This window comes from Solanum pennellii, chromosome 1, assembly GCF_001406875.1.
Source record: "Solanum pennellii chromosome 1, SPENNV200".
NCBI classification, from domain to species: Eukaryota; Viridiplantae; Streptophyta; class Magnoliopsida; order Solanales; family Solanaceae; genus Solanum; species Solanum pennellii.
Window position 1 is genome coordinate 16,992,027 of NC_028637.1, and position 22,756 is coordinate 17,014,782.

The 22,756-nt window shown below is 33.6% G+C and overlaps 1 protein-coding gene and 1 pseudogene across 1 annotated transcript; one reads left to right on the forward strand and one right to left on the reverse strand.

The window, feature by feature from the left end:
- The first annotated feature begins 491 nt into the window (after nt 1-491).
- Nucleotides 492-3,096, forward strand: LOC107018129 (G-type lectin S-receptor-like serine/threonine-protein kinase LECRK3). Its single transcript, XM_015218519.2, has one exon. It carries the CDS (start codon nt 525-527, stop codon nt 2,922-2,924), a length of 2,400 nt encoding a protein of 799 aa, XP_015074005.1. The 5' UTR covers nt 492-524; the 3' UTR covers nt 2,925-3,096.
- Nucleotides 3,072-4,590, reverse strand: LOC107018138 (annotated as a pseudogene).
- Between the last annotated feature and the right edge of the window lie 18,166 nt (nt 4,591-22,756).

The window sequence follows — 22,756 nt, forward strand, 5'->3', positions numbered from 1 at the left end:
TACAATCGAAAACAAAACAAGACAAAAGTTCTATACGTTAAAAACCTTCTCACTCAAGAACGTTTTAAACGTAGCAATCCTATCAATCTTGAAGACTTCAGTTTGATGAATAATTCTCCCTTTTCTCTCTGCGTGAAGTCGTGTCTTTCTTCCTCTGCCTCGTGCTCTTCTTATAGAGTTTATTTTGCCTTGTACAATCCTTATCTGATAAGGTAAGGAAGTTATGTTTAAACAAGGACTCTTTTTTAAAGTACAATCCTTATTATACACAACTTCCTTCCTTAATAATATATTTAAGGTTTTCCTTATTTGTATTAACTTGTACCTTTAATATATTATTTTGACTTTGACAAATAACTCTATTTTACTTGACCTTGGACTCTAGCTTGACTTCTTTTGCTGCGTACATTTGCTACTGTTCTTTGCGCTTCTTGTCTATCATCAAAACATGAATTATCGATTCTATCATATTCTATCATAATAGGTATACATAATATCCATTTATAACTTTGCCTCTTTCTTACATGACTTTTTTAGCTATGCTTCTTGTTGGTCTCTTATTGTTTCCCCTTTCAGCTATTGCTCAATCTTACAAAAATGTTAGTTTGGGTTCATCACTCACTACAAGTGATATTACTAGCTTTTGGCCATCTCCATCTGATGAATTCGCTTTCGGCTTCCAAAAAGTTGGAAATGAATCAAGGTACTTACTAGCCATATGGTTCAACAAAATCACAGACAAAACCATAGTTTGGTCAGCCAATAGGAATAATCTTGCCTTAGATGGATCCAAAGTTCAGCTCTCTGCGGATGGAAGACTAGTCCTCACCGATCCAAATGGTCAAGAGATGTGGGTTCGTGGCATGGCGAATGCTCAATTGGCCTATGGAGCCATGCTTGATAACGGAAACTTTGTGCTAGCAACTAGTAGTTCAGAAACTCTATGGCAGAGTTTTGATGAGCCCACCGGTACGATTTTGCCTGGTCAAGTACTTAATCAAGGGAGCAGCCTTGTTTCAAGTTTCTCTGACACGAATGTATCGAGTGGGAGGTTTGAGTTCATACTTCAAAATGATGGAAATCTGGTGCTTTACACAGTCAATTATCCAGCTGAGGCAACAAATGCTGCATATTGGTCTACTATGTCAGTTGGCAGTGGTTATCAGGTGATCTTCAATCAATCAGGCTTTATTTTTCTTCAAGCAAAGAATGGAACTTTGATAAATTCAATATCTTCTAATGTGGAAAACTCAAGAAGGCAATCAATATATCATCGAGCGATTCTTGAATATGATGGAGATTTTAGGCACTATGTCCATCCGAAATCTTCTGGTAGGGAACCGATGTCATGGTCTAGTTTGTATAACATTCCTGATAACATCTGTTTGTCTATCAGGCAAGGTACAGGAGGGGGTGCCTGTGGTTTCAACAGCCTATGCTCAATAGGAACTGATCAGAGGCCGAGATGTGATTGTCCACTCGGATATATCTTGGATGATCCGAATGATAAATTAGGCAGCTGCAGACAAAATTTCTCTCAGCAAAACTGTAACCTTGAATCACGAGAAGTTGAGTCTTTCACATTCCACGAAATGTTGGATACTAACTGGCCTGACTCTGATTATGAGTCTCCCCGGGATGTTTCAGAGGATTGGTGCAGAGAGAATTGTTTGAGTGATTGTTTTTGTGCTGTTGCCATTTACAGTGACGACAACATTTGTTGGAAGAAAAGGTACCCTCTTTCAAATGGGAGAGTAGGTCCAACGATCGGAGGGAAGGCTTTGATAAAGATAAGGAAAGACAACTCCACATTGTTGGAATCACCAAATGTTGAAATACGAAAAAAGAAAAATCAATCTACTCTGATCATTTCTGGTTCTGTGTTGTTGGCCAGTTCAGTTTTCATGAATTTAATCTTATTTCTTTCGGCACTTGTGTACATTTTTAAGTTTAAAGGGAAAAAACGAAAGATAATTGCACAGTATTCAGCTGTTCCAGGTGTGAACTTAAGAAGTTTTAGCTACAAAGAGCTAGAACAAGTTACAAATGGATTCAAGGAAGAGTTAGGAACTGGAGCTTATTCAACAGTTTACAAAGCCGTTCTTGATGATGAAAATGGGAAAGTCGTTGCTGTAAAAAAACTTCATAACATGGTAACAGAAGGAGAAGGAGAAGAAGTATTTGAAGCTGAAGTGAATTCAATCAGCAGGACTAATCACAAGAACTTAGTCCAACTCCTTGGATTCTGCAACGAAGGCCAACACCGCCTTTTGGTATATGAACACATGAAAACCGGCTCAATAGCACACTTGCTATTCAAAGATTCTAGGCTTAGTTGGTCTAAAAGGGTACAAGTTGCCATCGACACTGCCAAAGGACTTTGCTATTTGCATGAAGAGTGCAGTACCAAAATTATACATTGTGACATCAAGCCCCAAAATGTGCTTTTGGATGAAAATATGACAGCAAAAATAGCAGATTTTGGCATGGCCAAGCTACTGAGAAAACATCAGACTCAAACAACCACTAGGGTACGTGGAACTAAAGGGTACTTAGCCCCAGACTGGTTCAGAAGCATGCCTGTTACTGTGAAGGTTGATGTGTACAGCTTCGGGGTCTTGCTCTTGGAGTTGATGTGCTGCAGAAGAAACTATGAGCAGGATGTGGCAAACGGGAACGAAAGGATACTACTAGAATGTGCTTACGATTGCTATGAAAGAAATAAGTTGCATTTACTTGTAGGCGATGATGAAGAGGCATTAGAAGATATTAAGAGATTCGAGAAATTCTTGTTGGTTGCTATTTGGTGCATTCAAAAAAATCCAGCATCAAGGCCTAACATGAAGAAAGTCATGTTAATGCTTGAAGGTTCTGTTAAAGTATCAATTCCTCGCGATCCTTTTTCGTTTATCGATTCTATTTAGATCAACCATGTTTTTTTCTTCCCATTATTCATTTACTTGGACCTAAAGAGTACATCAATAACCTGTATCTGTATCTCAGTGCACTATGTTTCTTGAAATGTATGAAATATTCCAGCTTCAACTTGAAATACTACTTGCAAATCAATGTTTGTTATACAACATGTTCCATTAATTGTTACAAATACAAACTATTGAATGGTGTAAAATAGCAAGTTGGATCGATGAATTCAACCATGAAACTGAAGCAGACATACATTATATCGAATTTAAGAAGTTCTTTTGTTCAAACTTATGTTCAAACTTTCCGTATTTTAAGAAAAGCTTTTACATTCAAAGAGGTATCTACTCTCCCATTTGACAATGGAAGTTTCTTCTTCCAACAACTTTTGCTTCTATAAATAGCAACAGCACAGAAACAATCTTCTAAACAAGCCTTCTTGCATTCTTCTTCATCAGAAGGATAAATCCTCTAGAAATTTGATAACGGCCAATCAACATCCGTCACCACATCAAAATCATATAGATCTTCAGGATTTCCCTGTCCAAATTCATCACAACTAGGAACAAATTTTGGTTTGCAGCTCCCATTCTTGTTATTCGGATCGATCAACGAATACCCTTTTGGACACTCACAATATGGTCTTTGATTTTCACCTAGATGACACACATTGTTGAATCCACAAACTCCACTTCCAATATCTTCAACAATTGCTAGACATATGTTATCAGGCAAAGACCATAGAGTACTCCACTTTTGATCCCCCCCGTAGACGTACTCTTTGGACGATAATAATAAGTTAAAACACCATAAAAATCAAGACTTAGCCTGTGATAATTTTCTGAAATTGAAGGAACATTAGGAGGTGTCAAAACAAGTCTTTGATTGTTCCTTTTCAATATGTAAACTGAACCAAACTCATCGAATACCAATCAATAACCAGAATTGGCTTCCTCCCCTGAATTAGAAGTATGACTATTGTAATACTCAGCATCATAATCAAAATTCGTCGGTTTGGATTAAGTAACAAGAACCAAATTCCCATCACTCAACATACGAAGATAAAATCTACCAGGAACGAACAAAGGCTCAGATTTTCGAGCAACAAGCTTGTTGTTAATCTCTAGTATTTGAGTAGGCATAAGGGTATCAGTCGGATACCGAAAACTTCCCCATAATACTGAAGAACCAACACCAACAAGAACAAAGTTTCCTGTATCATTCATGACAGCATAAGCAACATTAGAATCAATCCTACCAGTGCTCCACATGATCATTTTACCCTAAGAATCGCGGAGAATTAGTCCCTTTTGAGGATTTAACTCTGCGATTGAGCCTCGTGGCACGAGGTTACCACCATTTGCATACCAAACTATGTTGGCATCTTTAATCTTGGCATAGTATATACAAAGCAAGAACTGATTTTGGCTTTGAATTTTCTTGAATCCAAATGCAAAATCTCCAGATTGAGAAAGCCATGATGTTGTTTCATCATTTGCTATGAGAGAGCTGCCTAATGGTATAGCAAACTTAGTTTGTGCTAAAATATGCAGGGGAAAGATGAGGAGAACAAGCACAGAGGATATTTTGCGGAGTATGTCATTTTCACGTTTCAAAAACTATGGTATATAAATGTGAGTTTAATCCTTTATATACACCACTATCACATAAAAAGATGAGTAACATTTTGTTACAAGTGAAATTGATAATTTTAAAAATAAGACAAATTTTCTATTATGTTTATCATGATATTTGATTGATAATATTAAAAATAAGACAAATTATCTACTACATTTATCATTGTAGGAAATAGTCTTAGTCACCAATTATTGTTACTTGGTGAGTGTTGTGTACTTCTTTGACTTTCCCAAGCTTTTTGATAATTGAAAATTTTAAATGAATAAAGAGAGATGTAGGAGATGTGGACCAGGCTGGGTGATGGGTTAATTTATAATAAATAATTAATATTTATATGCCTACTGTGATATTTGTCTCCATATCCACAAAAGAAAAGTTTTACCAATATAATCTTTATTTATTTAATATTTTCTTTTAAAAAAATTATCCTACAAATAAATTTAAAAGAGTTAATATTATATCATAATTAGGTAATTTGACCGTGCGGTCATAAATAATAATTGTATTGACATTGCAAATAATTTTCTATTAATATCCATATATTAAAAATAATAGAAAAATAGGTTCCTAAAAAAATATTAGCAATATTACAACATGAATTTGATTATTTGTCATTATCACATAACCCAAGAACCTCTAACGAATGAATTATTCACAAAATAATAAATCATTGGTTCTTTAATTAACATTAAAAGAAAAATAAAGAAGAAAATAAGAACATATATACAAAGGCAACTCATGATAAAAAGAATCATTTAAGTTGCTCAGATTATACAACTGTCATATATGTGTCAGGAGAAAATTCAAAAGTTTGTTAACATATTCAAAAAAGAATTACGCTTTAACAGGAAAGCAATTACAATTTTGGGATAATGCACAAGTACCCCCTCAACCTATGCCCGAAATCTCAGATACACACTCATACTATACTAAGGTCCTATTATCCCCTGAACTTATTTTATTAATAATTTCCTACCCCTTTTCGCCTACGTGACACTATTTTGTGAGCCCAACGCCGATTGACTTTTTTTTTCAAATTAGTGCCACGTAGGCCAAAAAGGGGTAGAAATTTACTTATAAAATAAGTTCAAAGGGTAATAGGACCTAAGTATAATATAAGTGTGTCTCTGAAATTTCGAGCATAGATTGAGGGGGTACTTGTGCATTTTTCCTACAATTTTTGAACTTGCATAATGAATTTCTTCAATTGATAAGCGAAAAAATTACATATCTATGTAAAAATAGATAATATTTAAGTTTATATATAGTACTTTTAAGTTATAGAATTTAATATATAATATCAAAACATGAATTCTTGGAGCTGAGTACAATAATTATTTTCTGCACAATGAATATAGGTACTATAAGTGTATATGTTCAATATAATCGGAGACAACAACTTTGCAGAAAAATAAACAACAGAGTTTAAAACATGTACAATAATTGGTATCATATGCATAAGTTAATGACTGTAAAAAAAACATACCAAGATATATAAAATAGAATGCAATAGAACGGAAAAAATCGAGTCTTCTAAATGCACAATGTCCCTTAAGAAAACTATTCCACTATAATACCATAGGTTTAAAGAATTACAAACTCTCATGATGGAACAATTTTATTCACCAACTTATTAATACAAAAACAGCAGTGTCAGTAAGTTACTCAACTGGAGCAAATCAAACGAATATTTAATTTTGCAAAAGTAGAAGAACAAGATCATAATTTTTTTTTAAAATGAGAAAAAAACCCTCTATTTTTAAACAACAAAGGATAGTGTGAACAAATGTTTGTTGTGCCTTGTCAAAAAGGTTACAACTATTTGAAAAAGTTGCAACCCATCGGAAAGTTCACAATCTTTTATAAAAGTCGTAACTTTTCATAAAGTCACAACTTTTCATTAAGGTCCCAACTTTTCATAAAAGTCACAACTTTTGAAAGACGTTGCAACTCTTCATTTAAGTCACAACTCTTCAATAAAATCGCAACCATTCATAAAAGTCACATCTTTTCATACAAAAACATAGACTAATTTGGAAATAAATAAATTTAAAACAAAATTCATGCTTGTGGTTGCGCCACATAGGCGGACGTAGAATTCTCTTTTATATAAATATATAATTTTTGTTTTGATAAATAAATAAAAACAAAAATAAACTTTTTTCTTCTCCTTTTTCATGTCCATCCTTCTTTTTTTTTTCTCTTATTCGTCTTTTTGTCCCTTTTGTCCTACTTTTTGTATTTTTTTTGTCTTATTCATCTTCTATCTCTTTTTTAAAAACTATTTTTCCTTTTTTTTCTTTTTTCAGTTTTCTTTATTTAGTTTTAATTTTGTTTTTCACTTACGGAAATAAAGAACTTATCTATTTTACATAAAAATAAGGGTCAAAAATACATCTAAAATATTCAGTTTTTTGAGTTTAATACCTAAAATATTGAGAATGATTCCATATCTAAACTATCAATTATTAGTAAATACAATAATGCACTCTCTTTTATTTGAAAAAATCTTGACATATGACATTGCACATGCATAAAATATTCTACCTTGATAAAAATTAAATAATAAAATATCTGTATTAATTAAAATATTTTAAAAAATAAATTTTAAATTTATTTTTCTTACTCTACTTCACCACCTCCTCTCTGTACTTCCCCTCCTCCACCCCCCCCTCCACAATCCCCACCCTTTTATTTTACTTTAAAATTTCTTTTATAATATATTTTTAAAAATTCATACTTCACCACCCCCTCTAAGAAAAAAAACCACCAACTCATTCTAAAAAAGATTGATATTCATTTTACTTTAATAAAAATAGAAATACCACCCCCTCGTTGCTAATTCTCCGCTTCTAATTTATTTTTATATTTTTCTCGTTTTGTGTTTGATATGTACATATATTTTTAGGAACTTTTTCGTGTATCGAATATAACATATAAAAAATTATTATAAAAAAGTCTTGCGGTGGTAAGTAAAATAGATATCTTCAATATGTATATATCTAATACAAAGCGATAAAAATTTTGTAAGCGGAGAGTTAGGTGGAGTGGTCAGAATTTTTTAAAAAAACTAAAAAAAAAACTAAATACTTTTCTAGAGAAATTTAAAAATGGGGAGGGGGGGGNGGAGGGTACAGTGAGAGAGTAAAATATTTTACACTTTTTTTAAAAAAAATAATTATTCTTCTCAAATGAAATAACATAGATGAGCCAAATTTTTAACGGATGACATAGATGAGTCTTTTTATAAGTTCAATGACACATTTACGACTATTTAATGAATTATTAATGTTGATTTCTTTTTTTTAGTCCACATATATGATTAATAGATAAGAATGACAATTGAAAAGAATTGAGTATAAAAGATTAACTATTTGTGTTTAAATTTCTTACCACTTCTATATAGCGATGATCGCTAAAGTTTAAATTATATAAATGACCATTATATGCAAAAAGATTTAAAGACAAGACAAAAGATCAGAATTACTTATTTGTTTGAGAGCTTTCGAGTTTCTTTTCAAGGTATGTTCAAATCTAAGTTTCTTTAACATTTCTAGACCACAAGTTATATATTTGAAGTTATCTATGTGTGACATGTGAATTTTTATGGATGAGGTATAATTTTCTCTTTTACACATAAGAGATCTGAAAATGACATTTTTTAAAATTCAAATTGTAAGTAGACAAAGAGATCTCATTTCCTTGTTTCTCTTTCTGTTTCTACAAACACATTTTAAAACTTATATATATGTAGATTTGACTACTTTAGTTTAATATTTTCTTAATTTTTTTTTGAAGATTTTATCTATTGAACTATAAGAAATTCATTAATGGATTTATGAAATCCTTATTGCGTGAAAAGTTTTCTATTTGAAACTATAGAGAAATAACTTAACAAAAGAAAAATCTAGGATTTTAAGTGAGTTTGATAGAAATGGTTTTCTAGTTATTTAGAAGGATATATAATTCAAGTCGGTGAGTGTAAAAATTTAAAAACTCAGATATCTCACCCTAATACAATTTGAATAGAAGAAAATGACCATTTTAAATCTCTTCTATTTAAAGATGATGATATCTTATATGCAAGGACAAAAAATTCTTGTAAAGCCATAAACCAAAAAGAAGTTTGTAAAGGGCTAAAAAATGATTTTTAATGTTGTTGTTTAAGATTACAAGACATAGAGAAGTTTGTTAAGGTCTCACCGTGTTTTACAAAATCCAATTTCAAATTATCTTAGGTCAAACAAAGGATCAGATCGGGCACACTGACCCTTTCAGTGATGCGCTGATTGGACTTATGGCTCACCTATCTGCACTTTTCAATCATTTTCCACACTTTGACCTGCACAATCAACACACAATTATTTCAAGTTAAAAGAAAGAAAATAAAAACTTGGGTTGCCTCCTAAAAAGCGTCTTAGTTAACGTCGTGATACGACACAAGTCCACACTAGAACCTCATTATTGGGGTTGGCCTTCGTATCACTGGGAAAATCCCCGTTGTTGTCTTGGGTTCAAATGAGAAGGGATATGACCCATTTGGGTACCAAAATACTTGATTGACTGAATGTGAAGTAATAGTCTGGCTAAGGGTCGACACATCTTCTTTCGCGAAGTGATTGATTCATGTGGCAACAATGCCAGCCACTTGTATGCTTCTCCCATCAAAGAGAATGGTAACAACCTCAATCGGACCGACTCTTGCAATATGTTCATGAAGGAGAACGGTCCACATACATCCGCGAAGTTTCTAATATGCTAATGGGGATCCTCATGAGCCAAACCATCGAACAACCCTTTCTGTTGCAAAAGTTGAAACATAGTACTTAGTGATGTGAAACACTGTATTTCCTTCAGCCAGAGGCAAGTGAATGGAAACAATACCACCCATAAGATAGGGGTAATTAGCATTAGGCTAGTTGACATCATTGAGGTTTCTGATGTCTTCTTGGTGGCTACTTGGATACCATTGCTCCGTTCTGTTTCAAGACACAAACCAGCAAAACAAAACTAAAATTAAGTTCAACTATAACTAACAAGAACAACATTCAACTTAACTAAAGATTCTCAAAAAACACCACTCCCTGGCAGCAAGGCCATTTTGATTTTAGATATCAGGAAACTTCATCCAGTACTAAGTGTCAACGATTATTAATTAGCATAACCCAACTAATTGAATTGGGGGTTAAATCCCATAGGGAGTGGTATGTATTGAGAATCAATAGCCAAGTGCAAAAATGCTCAAGTCAATCATAGGTCAAAACATTTACGAATAAAAGCATGGTTCAAGTTTGGGGTGAATTAGTTGTCAAATAACAGGGTTTTTTGATTATAATTATCAACTACAATAGCAAATAACATGTATAAGTAAATAATGAGACATGTTTTTGGGATGTGATTGGATTATAGGCTAAGTAGAAACTGGGTAATTGCAACTGATATTAAATAGTTGTAAATAATGTGACTAAGCTAGACTCTATTGGGGATAAACATTCTCTTTAACAATTTATCCCGAAACAAATTTGTTTCTCTCGAACACCAATAAGAAACAATTAAGAACTACCTATGTTTTAGTCCATTCACTCTCTTGAGTTGAATGTGCAGAAGAGGGTTTAAGATACACTCGCTTGAGCTGAATCCATGAAAATCCAATACCCACATACTGTCAAATCAATAATCTTAGTTTTAAAACGTCTCTCTCAAGCAAGCCAACAACATAAAGGTACAGTTGCCTTTGCAACTATAACCTTTAGATTAAGGCAAAATTATTGAATGAAATCACTTTTAAACAACATTTACACTATCAATAAACAATAGTCAACAACTAACTCAACCTATAATCACATATTCACACCCCAAGAATTGGAGTTTTAGCTTGATATCATAAAAAAGATAGAAGTTGTTACCAAATTGTGTTTCCATCAACTAGGTAAGATTTATTTCGTCTTTACAAAGGTCTAATATGACGAATCTTCAACACCCACTTCCAATTTCTTAGAAATGTCAATGTTCAAATCTTTAAATCTAAGGAAATATTATCTCAAAACTCCGTTCTAAACTTCCAAGCTGATAATTCTTATTCTAGATTGAAAGCTAGATAGATTGATAGATCAATCAATACTAAAATAACTAGTAAAAGATGTATTTATGGTCGGACAAATACGTTGTGAAGGATCATTTTGGCGCAATAAGTTGGGATCGCTGCTCCACTCGGTGATACACCCTTTGGTCAATTCCATCGTCTTTTCCATTTGGCCTTCAGTATCTTCAAATTTTGTAACTTTGGGCGATTGCATCATGGAACCGTTTGGCGACTCGTCGACTACTCTTTTCTATCACTTAATTTTCTCCTTGAAGTCTTTGCACACTGGAACTTTAGGCGAGACCATGGCCATTTGGCGACTTGACTAATGAGATAGGCGATCATCATACCTTCTTTTTTTCATTCTTTCAGCTGCCTTGTTCGTTTGTGCTCATTAGTGTTCATGTTTTTTTCCTCAATCCAAATACCTGAAATTCAAGGTACATTGATACAAAATATGCCTTTGCAGACACTAAATCTTTTAAACTAAAGCCCTAATTTATCGAAATCGCGGACTCATAAGTAAGTGCCTAACTTGCATGGACGGTTTCTATGGGTGTGGAAACGATGGGCACAAAATTAGAGATTGCCTTGTTCTCAAGGCTAAGGGAAGTGAGGACAATAAAGTTGCCTCTAGTGGTCCAGATGAGAGTGCTCTTAAGAAGAATAGGTTTTATGCTCTCCAATCTTGAGAAGATCAAGAGTGATCTTCTCATGTTGCTTCTGTTATGCTTTTATGCTTTATTAATTTCCGAATTTCTTGTCTTTTGTGACTTGCTATGTTTGATCTTGAATTTGTCTTTAGCATGAATGATGTATAGAAGTGATTATATAGGCTTATTCCCAAGGAAGAGATAGTGTTCCAAAAAAGTAAGGTTATTGTGTTTTTCTCTGTTGCCATGATTCCCTTATCTGCATGTTCATGAAAAAAGCTTAGGTCTTGATAGAAATGACTTATATACATTATTTTTCCTCATGCTGTGGTGCATTTGAGTGGAATTGCATATAAACTTCATGAGATTAACTAATTAACATACCTTAATTAGGAGTTGAAAGATTCCTCCTTGAGTAGAGGCTTTTTAGAGTAAATTGCATATAGGATCCATGACTGTTTGTTGATCATGTTTTAGATAGGAGAATGTAGTTCATCCTTGAAATGAGTAAATGCATAGATGTTCATCCATTTTGAGTTGTTAGAAGTAGTTTCTACTCCCTTGTGTTACATTGAATATGCTTAGCTTGGAATTACAATTTTCTTCCTTGGTTGTGTGCATTTAGATGTATTGCATGCATGATGGAATGCTAGTTTATAGAGGTAACCTAAAGAAGAGTTTAGAATCTTCATTCGAGGATGAATATCCTAAGGGGGAGATATTGTTATGCTTCAAAAACTAGTGAACTAAACTAGAAAGTTCTAAAGCCTTGTGCTAAAGCTTTAGAGTTTGGTATGCGTGTTAAAATTGTAAAATGATTCCCTACTTAGAATTAGGTTTTTAGGGTTAGGGCATCAAGACCACCCAAGGACTACCAGAGGGGTCCTTGAGGAAGACCCTTAAAACAGACCCAAAACTGTCAGAAACCAGCTCGACTACCAATAGATGGACCCACGCCCCGTGGGTTGGGGTCATAGGTCAAGTCGTTCACTTGTTTGCATATTTTTAGCCTCATTTCACCACCCACAACGGTGCAGCACGACCCCTAGACCAATCCACGGTCTGCAATTTTGTGGGGGTTTTCTGAGTGAGGTCAAATTAGAGTTTAGTTTTTAAGTTGGGGGCTTAGGGGTTAATTGGTATTAAGTTAGGGGTAAAGGGAGGTCGGTTAGTTTTTTTATTAAACCATATATATAAGACTAATAGACCCCTAAACTAAGTGAATCAAATCATTATTCCAAGACCACAAAACTAACCCAAATTCACTACAAATAATTCACTCTCTAGAAGTGAAGAAGAAGAGAACTAAGACGGGCAGATTTCATCCATTGTTTCAATCTTGTGTTAGGGATTTGAATTAAGGTATGTTATCTTATTCATCTGTGATTCTTCCACCCATAGATCCCCAGAGTTTCGCCAAAGTCAAAACGCAATTCTTGCTAGGGTTTCTTCCTTCATTGTGGGTAGTGTTAAACTTGATTTCAATCAAGTGGATGATACTTAATTATGATTGAATTGACATTAAATTATTATATTATGATGAATTTATGTGATTTCAATGGTAAAACATAGTTTATTTGATGAATTATATATTTTGAGAGTTTATGCCATGAATGGTGAAATTGAAGAATTAGAATTGATCTTCTAAAATTAAAGTCATGTGTAGTAATGGTTCAAGATTGGGGAACATATAGACATAAATTAAACTATAATTTATTATGTATGATGGATCTTTACTTGTAATCAATGATTTGAACCTTTTGATGAGTAATGACTAGATTCACCTGGTAATAAAGAATGTGATTAGAATGCCTCAAAATCTAGGAGTAATTGATGATTGTGGGCTTGAAAGTAAGGCTTGTAGTCAAGAATGCTGAATTAATAGGGCTTTGAGAGTAAAGGTAAGGTGATAGAAGTCTAATAGGTATATTTTTGGTGAATAATCTGTACTCACCTAACCTATCTATAAGTTCTAGAAAGTATAAAGTGATAGAGTCACTTGGACATGAATTTATAGTCAACGACATCCTTCCATGAGACATGGGTCATTTATAATTCGTCGAGGAAGTTGATTGAAAATTTTGAACTATTCGATAACTATATTTAATAAATTGGCGTGTAATAGACAGGTAATTGATTGAGTTAATAATAATGAGCTAAGTCTGAAACTTTATGTGCTAGGTCATTTCAGATAATCAAGTTGACATATAAAGTACATGAATAAAAATAATTTGATTATTGATGAAGCATATAGACGTGCCTGATTTAATGGACTTATTGTGCTTTTTTGTTTGTTTTCTTTCCTGAAGCAATGGCTTCCAGAGATGAGCTTCACGAAAATGAGGTAGTTAAAAGACCTTCAAAATTTTCTAGAGGAAAAAAAACAATCTAATGGGCGAATGTTCTGTGGTCTTTTTGTACATATTTACACAATGGATAATGACGCCACAGACTTATCTAGTGATGAGGAGGGAATTCATCAAGGAGAAAAGTCCAAACGACAAAAAAAGATTTGTAAAGAAATTATCATCAAAATGGAAAGACCAAGGTCACTTCAAAGATGGTATCCTCCAAAGAGAAAAAAGATACAAAACTGCACCAAGAAAATGTAAAGAACTACAAGGGAGTTAGACAACGAAAATGGGGAAGATGGGTTATAGAGATTCGAGATGTAAGAACAAATCAACAACACTGGTTGGGAAGTTTTGCCATTGCGGATGAAGTTGCTTTGGTTTATGGCAAGACAACCATTGAAATAAAAGGTCTAAATGCTTTAATGAACATTCTTAATCCGCCACCAAAGGAAAGCGACCCCATCCACCATTATGAAAGACAAATTGACATGCAACTCCATATATGTTTAATTACTTTATTTGTTCAAGTTTCCATAAGTTTATCTTCTCCAATCTCTTTTTGTAAAATTACACGATATATCTTCTTGTTGTTGTTGAAATAATCAATTGGAGGCACATGAATAATTGTGATGTGCGTATTGATGAGGAGGAGTTGTTTTTGTTGTATTACTTGTAATGATTTGCTAAAAAAACATTATCTAAAAATGATACTTTTGCTAGATAAACAACCTTGGGTTATAAAAAATATTTAGACAATATATTTCTAGTGCAACAAAAATGTTCAATATAGTTTAACATAAATCTTAAAATAAGTAATTGAAAGATTTTTGTTAAATAGTTCATTTGAATTTTTTTAAAAAGATAAATTATTTACATGAAGCTACCACTTCTTTGCTCCCTTAACATATCGTGAGGAGCTTGACATAGAAATTTAGTTAAGAGTTATTCATTGTGTTTTTTCTTATATCAAACATAACTTGGTACTCATTTTCTTCATTAATTAGATTAGCTAAATAAGGTCAATTTTGTACACTTCTCACTAAATGTAAATTCCTTCTTTAAAATAAAAAAGATGACACCATTTTTCTTTTCAAATTAATAATAATCATGCTTTAATTTCAAACATGATCAAGTAATAGAGACGTCCTAATAAAGACAAATATATACAAAGTCACATGGTACACATTTTTAGCTTGATTTTGGTATGGCAGTAGAAACATATTTATGAGGTTGAATAGATGAAAGCAATCTTTCTTTGAAATCACCTCCACATTTTCATTCTTAATAATGATCTATATGGTATAGTTTGAACTTCGAGATTGATTTTTTAAATTGTGATCACAAATTTTGTCTTTTTTAGTCTTTTATGATAAAAAAAGTTTTATGTCCTTTCATAACATATCTTTTTTTTTCTTATACATAAGAGATCTTGAAAGAATTTTTCTTTTATTCAAATCGTAAGAAGACAAGAGATCTCATTTTTTCATTTCCATGTGTTTTTCTGCAAACAAATTCTAAAACTTATATATGTCTAGATTGTACTACTTTAGATCTGCTTGTGACTCCGCGTTTTATCTTTTGAACTATATGAAATTCATGATGGACTGTAGGTACATTTTTGTCATCACCCGCAAGGTAATTTTTGAAAACTTTTATAAAATTACCATTTTACCACTCCCAATAGTTTTCCCGAGTCATTTATGATTGGTCGGTGAAGTTGGTTGAAAATTTTGAACTATTTGATAATTATACTTAATTAATTGATGGATAAAGGTTAGATAATTAATTGAGTTGATAATAATGAACTAAGTCTGAAACTTGTTTAAGACCCTATACCTTTTGGACCATATGTATTAAAAGTCTTATTTTCTACAAAATTATTGTCTTGCTTTGTTAAAGTTCTCTATTCGCTGCCGCCAATTTCTATCACCACTGCCAAACGTCTTCATCATTTTAAGGTCAAATTAATGCTACTCTAGAATTTCACATTGATGCTATGAATACTTAGTCAATTTATACGTATTGAAAGGATAAATCTTAAATTCAACTAGTCACACGTTGAGATTACTCTATAATAGAATTGATTATTGCACTATTTGGATTGTATGATTAATTACATTATATTTTAATAGGTCCTTGGCATAGATAGGAAACAATTAAGTGGGTTTTGATGTAGAAAATGAAAATATTAATCTACAGGTCCTTTTTTTAAATTGAGAACAATGGTGTTAATGACCAATCATTATGTAATGATTAAGGTCATGATTAGTCAATATAATAAATTAATTAATAGAAATGTACGGTGGCTAAATAAAAGGTTTTGAAATAGTGAGTGTTCTCGTTAGTTTTGTTCGTAATTTACTTCTCAATTTCTGTGATATTCTTATTAATACCACATTAAATTTCAAGGTTTGATATATTGGTATACGTAATTAAATTTTAGATGTATGGTATATTGAATATTGATTGAAAGTATGAGCAGGTTAATTAAATTTGTTAGTAGTGTCCTATATTCTAGGACTAGTTGTTAGCAAATACGCTGATCATGGTGCGTTACTTTCTAGTTGTGTTTTTGTTAGTAATAGTTGTTTAATTAATGGAAGTAGTGGTCATTTAGTGACTTAATAGTTTGTCATTTTTAAGTCTATAAATTTGTACTTTCCTGTGATTTCATATACTAAAAAATAAAAAAAACTTCGGCATACAATTTTCTTAACCTTCACACATCTGTTTCTTCCTAAAGTTTTCCTTTCTATTTAAGACAACACCTTTGGTATCAGATTCATGTCAATTAATGGCAATGGATTGAGTGTGACACAACCACTTATCGATCATCTAGGAGAAAGCTACGAATTCTGGAGTATTCGTATGAAAACAATACTCAAATATCAAAATCTTTGGGACTTGGTAGAACGAGTATTTGCACAGCCTGACTAAGAAAATAGACTGCAAGACAGTAAGAAACAAGATGCTAAAGCACTGGTTTTTATATAGCATTCCAGATCCACTTTTCATGGATCGCAGCAGCAACCATGTCAAAGTAGTCTTGACCCATTTTGCAGTAGGACTTTAAAGGTGATTCAAAAGTCATTGTGGTGAGATTGTAATTACTTCGGCGTGACTTTGAAACCTTGATTATGGAAAATGGAGAATCAATTGCTGATTTCTTGTCCAGAGCAATGGCAATTGTCAGCAAAATTTCATCATGTGGCGAGAAAATTACTTATCAAATGATTGTGGAAAAGATGCTACGGAGCTTGACTCCATAATTTAATCAGGAAGTTGATTCTATAGAAGACTCTAAGGATCTATCAGTTTTTTCCTTTGATGAATTGATGGGATCTCCTCAAGCCCATGAGGCGAGACTCAATCGATCTATCGACAATAATTAAGATAAAGAATTCCAGGTGAAGGAAGCAACAACCAAATATGGTGAGAACAATGGTCCAGGAAGCACAGCTCGAGGAAGAGGAGGATTCCGTTTGGTCGAAGTCGTAGCTATGAAAGAGGTAGAGGAAGGAATGATGGGAATACGTAGTCCAATGAGCAAAGTAACACAAAGAATGACATTCAATTTCATCATTGTCAGCACTACAAGCATATTAAGGCTAATTGCTGGTATAAAGATTAGAAAATAAACTTTGCAGCAACAGAAAATGATGAAGAGAATTCTCTTTATGACTTGCATTGATACAGATCATAAGCGAGGTGATGTATGTTTTGTAGATAGTGGTTGTTCAAATAATATGAGAAGCACCAAATCTTTGTTCTAGGATCTAAATGAGAAGCAAAAGAAAAAGGTGCAGGTTGTCAACTCAAAAGAGATGCATGGTGAAGGAAAAGGTACTGTGGGTATTGACTCTAGACACGACATAGTAAAAATGTTGGACATCATTCAGTTTGTATTTTAGATACAATTTGTTTAGTGTTGGACAACCTATGTCCAATGGGCATTCTATTTTGTTTAATGACGATGCTTGTGTCATTACAAACAAGAATTCAAGCAAAAAGGTTAGCATCACTATGATGTCAAACAAGATGTTTCTGCTGGATGTTTCTAACATGGAATTTTTCTATGCTTGTTGCAAGTGAAAATGATGAGTCGAAGTTGTGGCATTTGAGGTATGGTCATCTCAATATAAAGGGCATGAAATTGCTAGTTGAAAAAGGTATGGTTCTTGGACTACCAAAAATTGATTATATTGAATTGTTTGAAGGGTGCATTTATGGAAAACAAACTTGGAAGTCTCTTCCTGTTGTAAAAGTTTGGAGGGCTTCAAAATGTCTTGAATTAATAGGTGTTGATTTATGTGGACCTATGCATACTAGATCTTTTAGTGGGAGTCGTTATTTTCTCCTATTTACTGATAATTGTAGTCGCATGAGTTGGGTCTATTTAGTAGAAACAAAATCAGAAACAATTCAAAAATTCATGTACTTTAAAGCCTAAATTGAGAAGCAAAGCGATCTGTGCATAAAGACTTTTCGCACATATAGAGGCCGCGAATTCTTGTCGAAGGAGTTTAATCTTTTTTTGTTAGGAAAATGTCATTCATAGGGAGCTGACAACACCTTATACTGCGGATCAAAATTTCGTTGCTGAGCAAAACAATCGCATTATGGTGGAGATTGAAAGAAGCATGTTACAAACGAAGGGAGTTCTGAATCAATTTTGGGTTGAACCTCTAACGACATCAGTCCATTTATTTAATTTTTCTCCAATAAAGGTTGTTATGTATTAAACTCCATTTCAATCTTGGAAGTTAAAAACCATTTATAATTTATTTTAGATTTTTTTGTTGTACTTCTTATGCTTTTGTAAATTTCCAATCTCGTCATAAGTTGGATGAAGAATCTGAAAATTGTGTTTTTGTAAAGCATATAGATTGTATAACCCTTTTAGTAGAAAGATTTTAATTAGAAGGGATGTAGTATTTGCTGAAATGGCAAGCTGTAATTGGAGTGGAAGCAACGATAAGATGCAAGTATAGATTCCTATTTCTACTGGAACCACTTTTGATGCGATTCAGCAGCCAACTCCAACAGGTACAACAACCGATTCTAGTACCACTTCTCCAGATTTATTTTTTTCAACTTCAGGGAGCAGAAACACTTCATCTACTACTCTTGAAGTGTCTTCAGATGAGCCAATTCCATTCAGAAAATCAACAAGGCTTAAAAAGTTGAACTCCAAGTATGCCAATGACATATATACAACTTGTCGATTCTCTTTTGCAATGTCATATCCTACACATTATGGAGAAGCTGATAAAAAGGAAGAGCAGCGGAGAGCGATGTTAGAAGAGATGAAATCTATTGAAAAGAATGGCACTTGGGAGATGACAGAATTACCAGAAGATAAAAATGCAATTGGTTTGAAATGGGTGTTCAAGACAACGTTTGCAGTGGATGGGACCCTGCAGAAGGATAAAGCTCGTTTTTTGACAAAAGGATATGCACAACAATATGGTATTGATTTAAAAAAAACAATTTCTCTAGTTACTCAATTTGAAATTGTTAGACTTGTTCTAGCGTTGGTTCTATAGCCATGATAGCTAGTTTATCAATTTGATGTCAAGTCGGCATTTCTCAATGGATACCTACAAGAAGAGGTCTACATAGCACAACCAGAAGGTTTTATAAAGATGAGTGATGAAACAAAGATCTACAAACTAAAAAAGGCATTGTATGGTTTGAAGGTAGCACTGATGAACCCATGTTGTATGTAAAGAAGAAAGGTAATGCTTTCATCATTGTTTCCCTTTATGTTGATGATATCATTTATTCTAGCTCTTTTATTCTCTGGTGGGTGAATTTAAGTCTCAAATGATGAATGAGTTTGAGATACCAGATATGGGGTTATTACGTTTTTTTCTTGATCTTGAAGTCCATCAAGCCGAATATTAAATATTTCTTTTACAAAAGAAATATGCCAATGACCTTTTCATTAAGTTTAGTTTGCTAAATTGCAAGCCTTCTTCCACACACCTATAAATGTTGGTGAAAAACTGCAACTTATGGATGGAGCAGAGATGGATGATGCTAGAAGTTTTATAAGCATGGTTGGACGTTTAATTTACCTAACCATGCTCACCCTTATATTGCATTCTCTGTTGGTGTTATATCCAGGTTTATGCAACAACCTTCAAAGGTTCATTTTGGAGGAGCAAAAAGAGCTTTGCATTATGTCGCTGGAAGTATGGACTATGGGATTTGGTATTCACAAGTGTCTAACTTCAGATTATGTGGGTTCAGGATAGTGACTATTGATGTGAGGCTAAAAATACATATATTTAATCATTATTTGTCTCACATTTATTATTTATATTTGTTCTTTTTAACATGAATTTTATAGATTCTGCTAAATAGTGTATTTTATTTGTAGGAGTAAAATGGTATAAAGTTAAAGAAGTTTGGAGCTAAAACGAATTTAATATGAAAGATTGAATAAGGAAATCAAGCAGGCAACTTAATTAATTAAATTTAATATAATATATATAAACTTACGAAGTGCCTTGCCATTAAACTTGATCCATGTGGCACAATTGAAGGCGGCAACAAGGTGGAACCGAAAGAATAACTATCTTGAATAGATACATTAACCAAGTACATGAGGTATTTAAAATATGTAAATATAATACAAAAAGACTAAACTATCCTTCTAGCTATACATATATTTATCATTCCCCCTCAAGCGATGCTGGGTCTCGACAAATGTTGAGCTTCTCATGCAAGAATGAAAATTGAGCATAGGGAAGAGACTTCGTCAGTAAATCTGCAAGTTGATCCGCACTTGGCACGTAGAGAACCTGTAGAACACCAGAAGCAACCTTTTCACGAACAAAGTGAATGTCAATTTCAATGTGTTTTGTGCGAGCATGATGAAAAGGATATTGAGATAAGTACATACTACTGATGTTATCACAATTGATTGTTGAAGGAAAGGACAGCTGAATCTGGAGATCACCAAGAAGAGAAAGCAACCAAGAAATCTTAGAAGTATCATGGGCAACAGAACGATATTTTTCCTCAGCACTCGAGCGTGATACAACACTTTGCTTCTTAGAAGACCAAGAAATAAGATTATTACCAAGAAAGATGCAAACGCTGAAGTAGACCTGCGGGTGGTAGGACAAACTGCCCAATCTGCATCAGTATAACATGTTAATGAACCAATTGAGCCGCCTGGAATAAATAAACCATGATTTATGGAACCACGCAGGTAACGTAGAATATGTTTCACTGCAGTAAAATGAATGTCCAAGGGAGAATGCATGAACTGAAAAACCTGACTAACAGAGAAGGCAATGTCAGGACTAGTAAAATTTAAGTATTCAAGTCCCCCAACAAGACTGATATAATGACGGATTAGAAAATGGGGGAGATGTATCAGAAGCAATAAGAGATTTTTGAGAAATAGGAGTATTAACTGGTTTAGATGAGAAAAGACCTGCACGATTAAGAAGATCATGAATGTATTTGGATTGGTTAAGAAAATAACCACCCTTACATGTAGAGACAAATATTCCAAGAAATAATTAACTAGACCGAGGTCTCTCATGGAGAATTTGGACATTAGAGTGTTTGACAAGAAAGGAGGTGAAGCGATGAAACCATGCTCATGGAGCTTGCATTACGCCATAAAGGGCTTTGTTCAATCGACAAACATGATGTGGAAATTGCGCATGAACAAAACCAGTAGACTGTTTCATATATACCAATTCATTGAGAGTGCCATGTAAAAAGGCATTCTTAACGTCTAATTGATGAATTACCCAACCTTTAGATGATGCTAAAGCAAAAACAGTTTGAATAATGACTGGTTTCACCACAGGACTAAACATTTGATCATAGTCTAATCCATATTTCTGATTATAACCTTGAGCAACCAGACGAGCTTTATAACAGTCAAGCGAGCCATATGATTTTTGTTTCACTTTATAAACCCATCGGCAACCGATAACATTCGCATTAATAGAGGGAAACACTAAGTCCTAGGTGTTGTTGGCGATGAGGAAGTTGTGTTCATCTGCCATTGCCCTTTTCCAGTTTGGATTTTTATTGGCCTCAGTAAATGAATTGGATTTTGTGTTGGGTTTTATTTGCCCTAAATTTCTTACCATAAATAGGTTTTCCTTTTAGGAAAAGGTTTTGGATTGACTAATCCTTTTCTTGTAGGAAAAGGTTTAGGACTCTATAAATAGAGGTATGTTCCTTCTAACTTAATCAGCATTCACAATGTAGTCTTAAGGGCTTTGAGAGTTTTGGTTAGGGAGAGAATTTGTGGGTCACAAGCTTGATACGTTATCACTTGTGTGAACCTCCCATGTATTCCGAGTGAATTGGTTGAGGTTGTTTCTCTCTGTATTTTGTACTCTCATATTTATAGTGGATTGCTCATCTCCTTTGTGGACGTAGGTCGATTGACCGAACCACGTTAAATCTTTGTGTCTTTTGGTATATTTCTCGTTGTCTTCTTACTCGTGGTCTTTCAAGGTTTGCTTTGCTAGCTTCCACAGTTACACCTGCTTATTTTCGGTCCTAACAAGTGGTATCAAAGCCAGATTCAATGATGGAGTCAAGTTCAGTGGTTCGATAATCGATGATTGAACCAGGTTAGAAAGAGGTGTTCATCTTGGCGGGTGTAGTTTTAGCCGCAACCTTTTTGACAATAATGAAGATTTTGTTGGAGAAATTGTTTCAGAGAGGTTCTCTGTGTTGAGACATAAATTTTGCAAAGGAGATTATGGAGAGGAGAAGCAAGTTGTTGAAGATTAAGTAAAGAAGGTGGACAAATTTATTTTGTCAGAAATTCAGGCCAAGGGGGAGATTTGTTGGGTTTTATTTGCCCTAAATTTCTTACCATAAATAGGTTTTCCTTGTAGGAAAAGGTTTTGAATTGACTAATCCTTTTCTTGTAGGAAAAGGTTTAGGACTCTATAAATAGAGGCATGTTCCTTCTAACTTAATCAGCATTCACAATGTAGTCTTAAGGACTTTGAGAGTTTTGGTTAGGGGGAGAATTTATGGGTCACAAGCTTGATACGTTATCACTTGTGTGAACCTCCCATGTATTCCGAGTGAATTGGTTGAGGTTGTTTCTCTCT

Coding starts and splice junctions, on each gene's coding strand:
- LOC107018129 (XM_015218519.2), top strand. CDS start 525: ATGACTTTTTTAGCTATGCTTCTTGTTGGTCTCTTATTGTTTCCCCTT.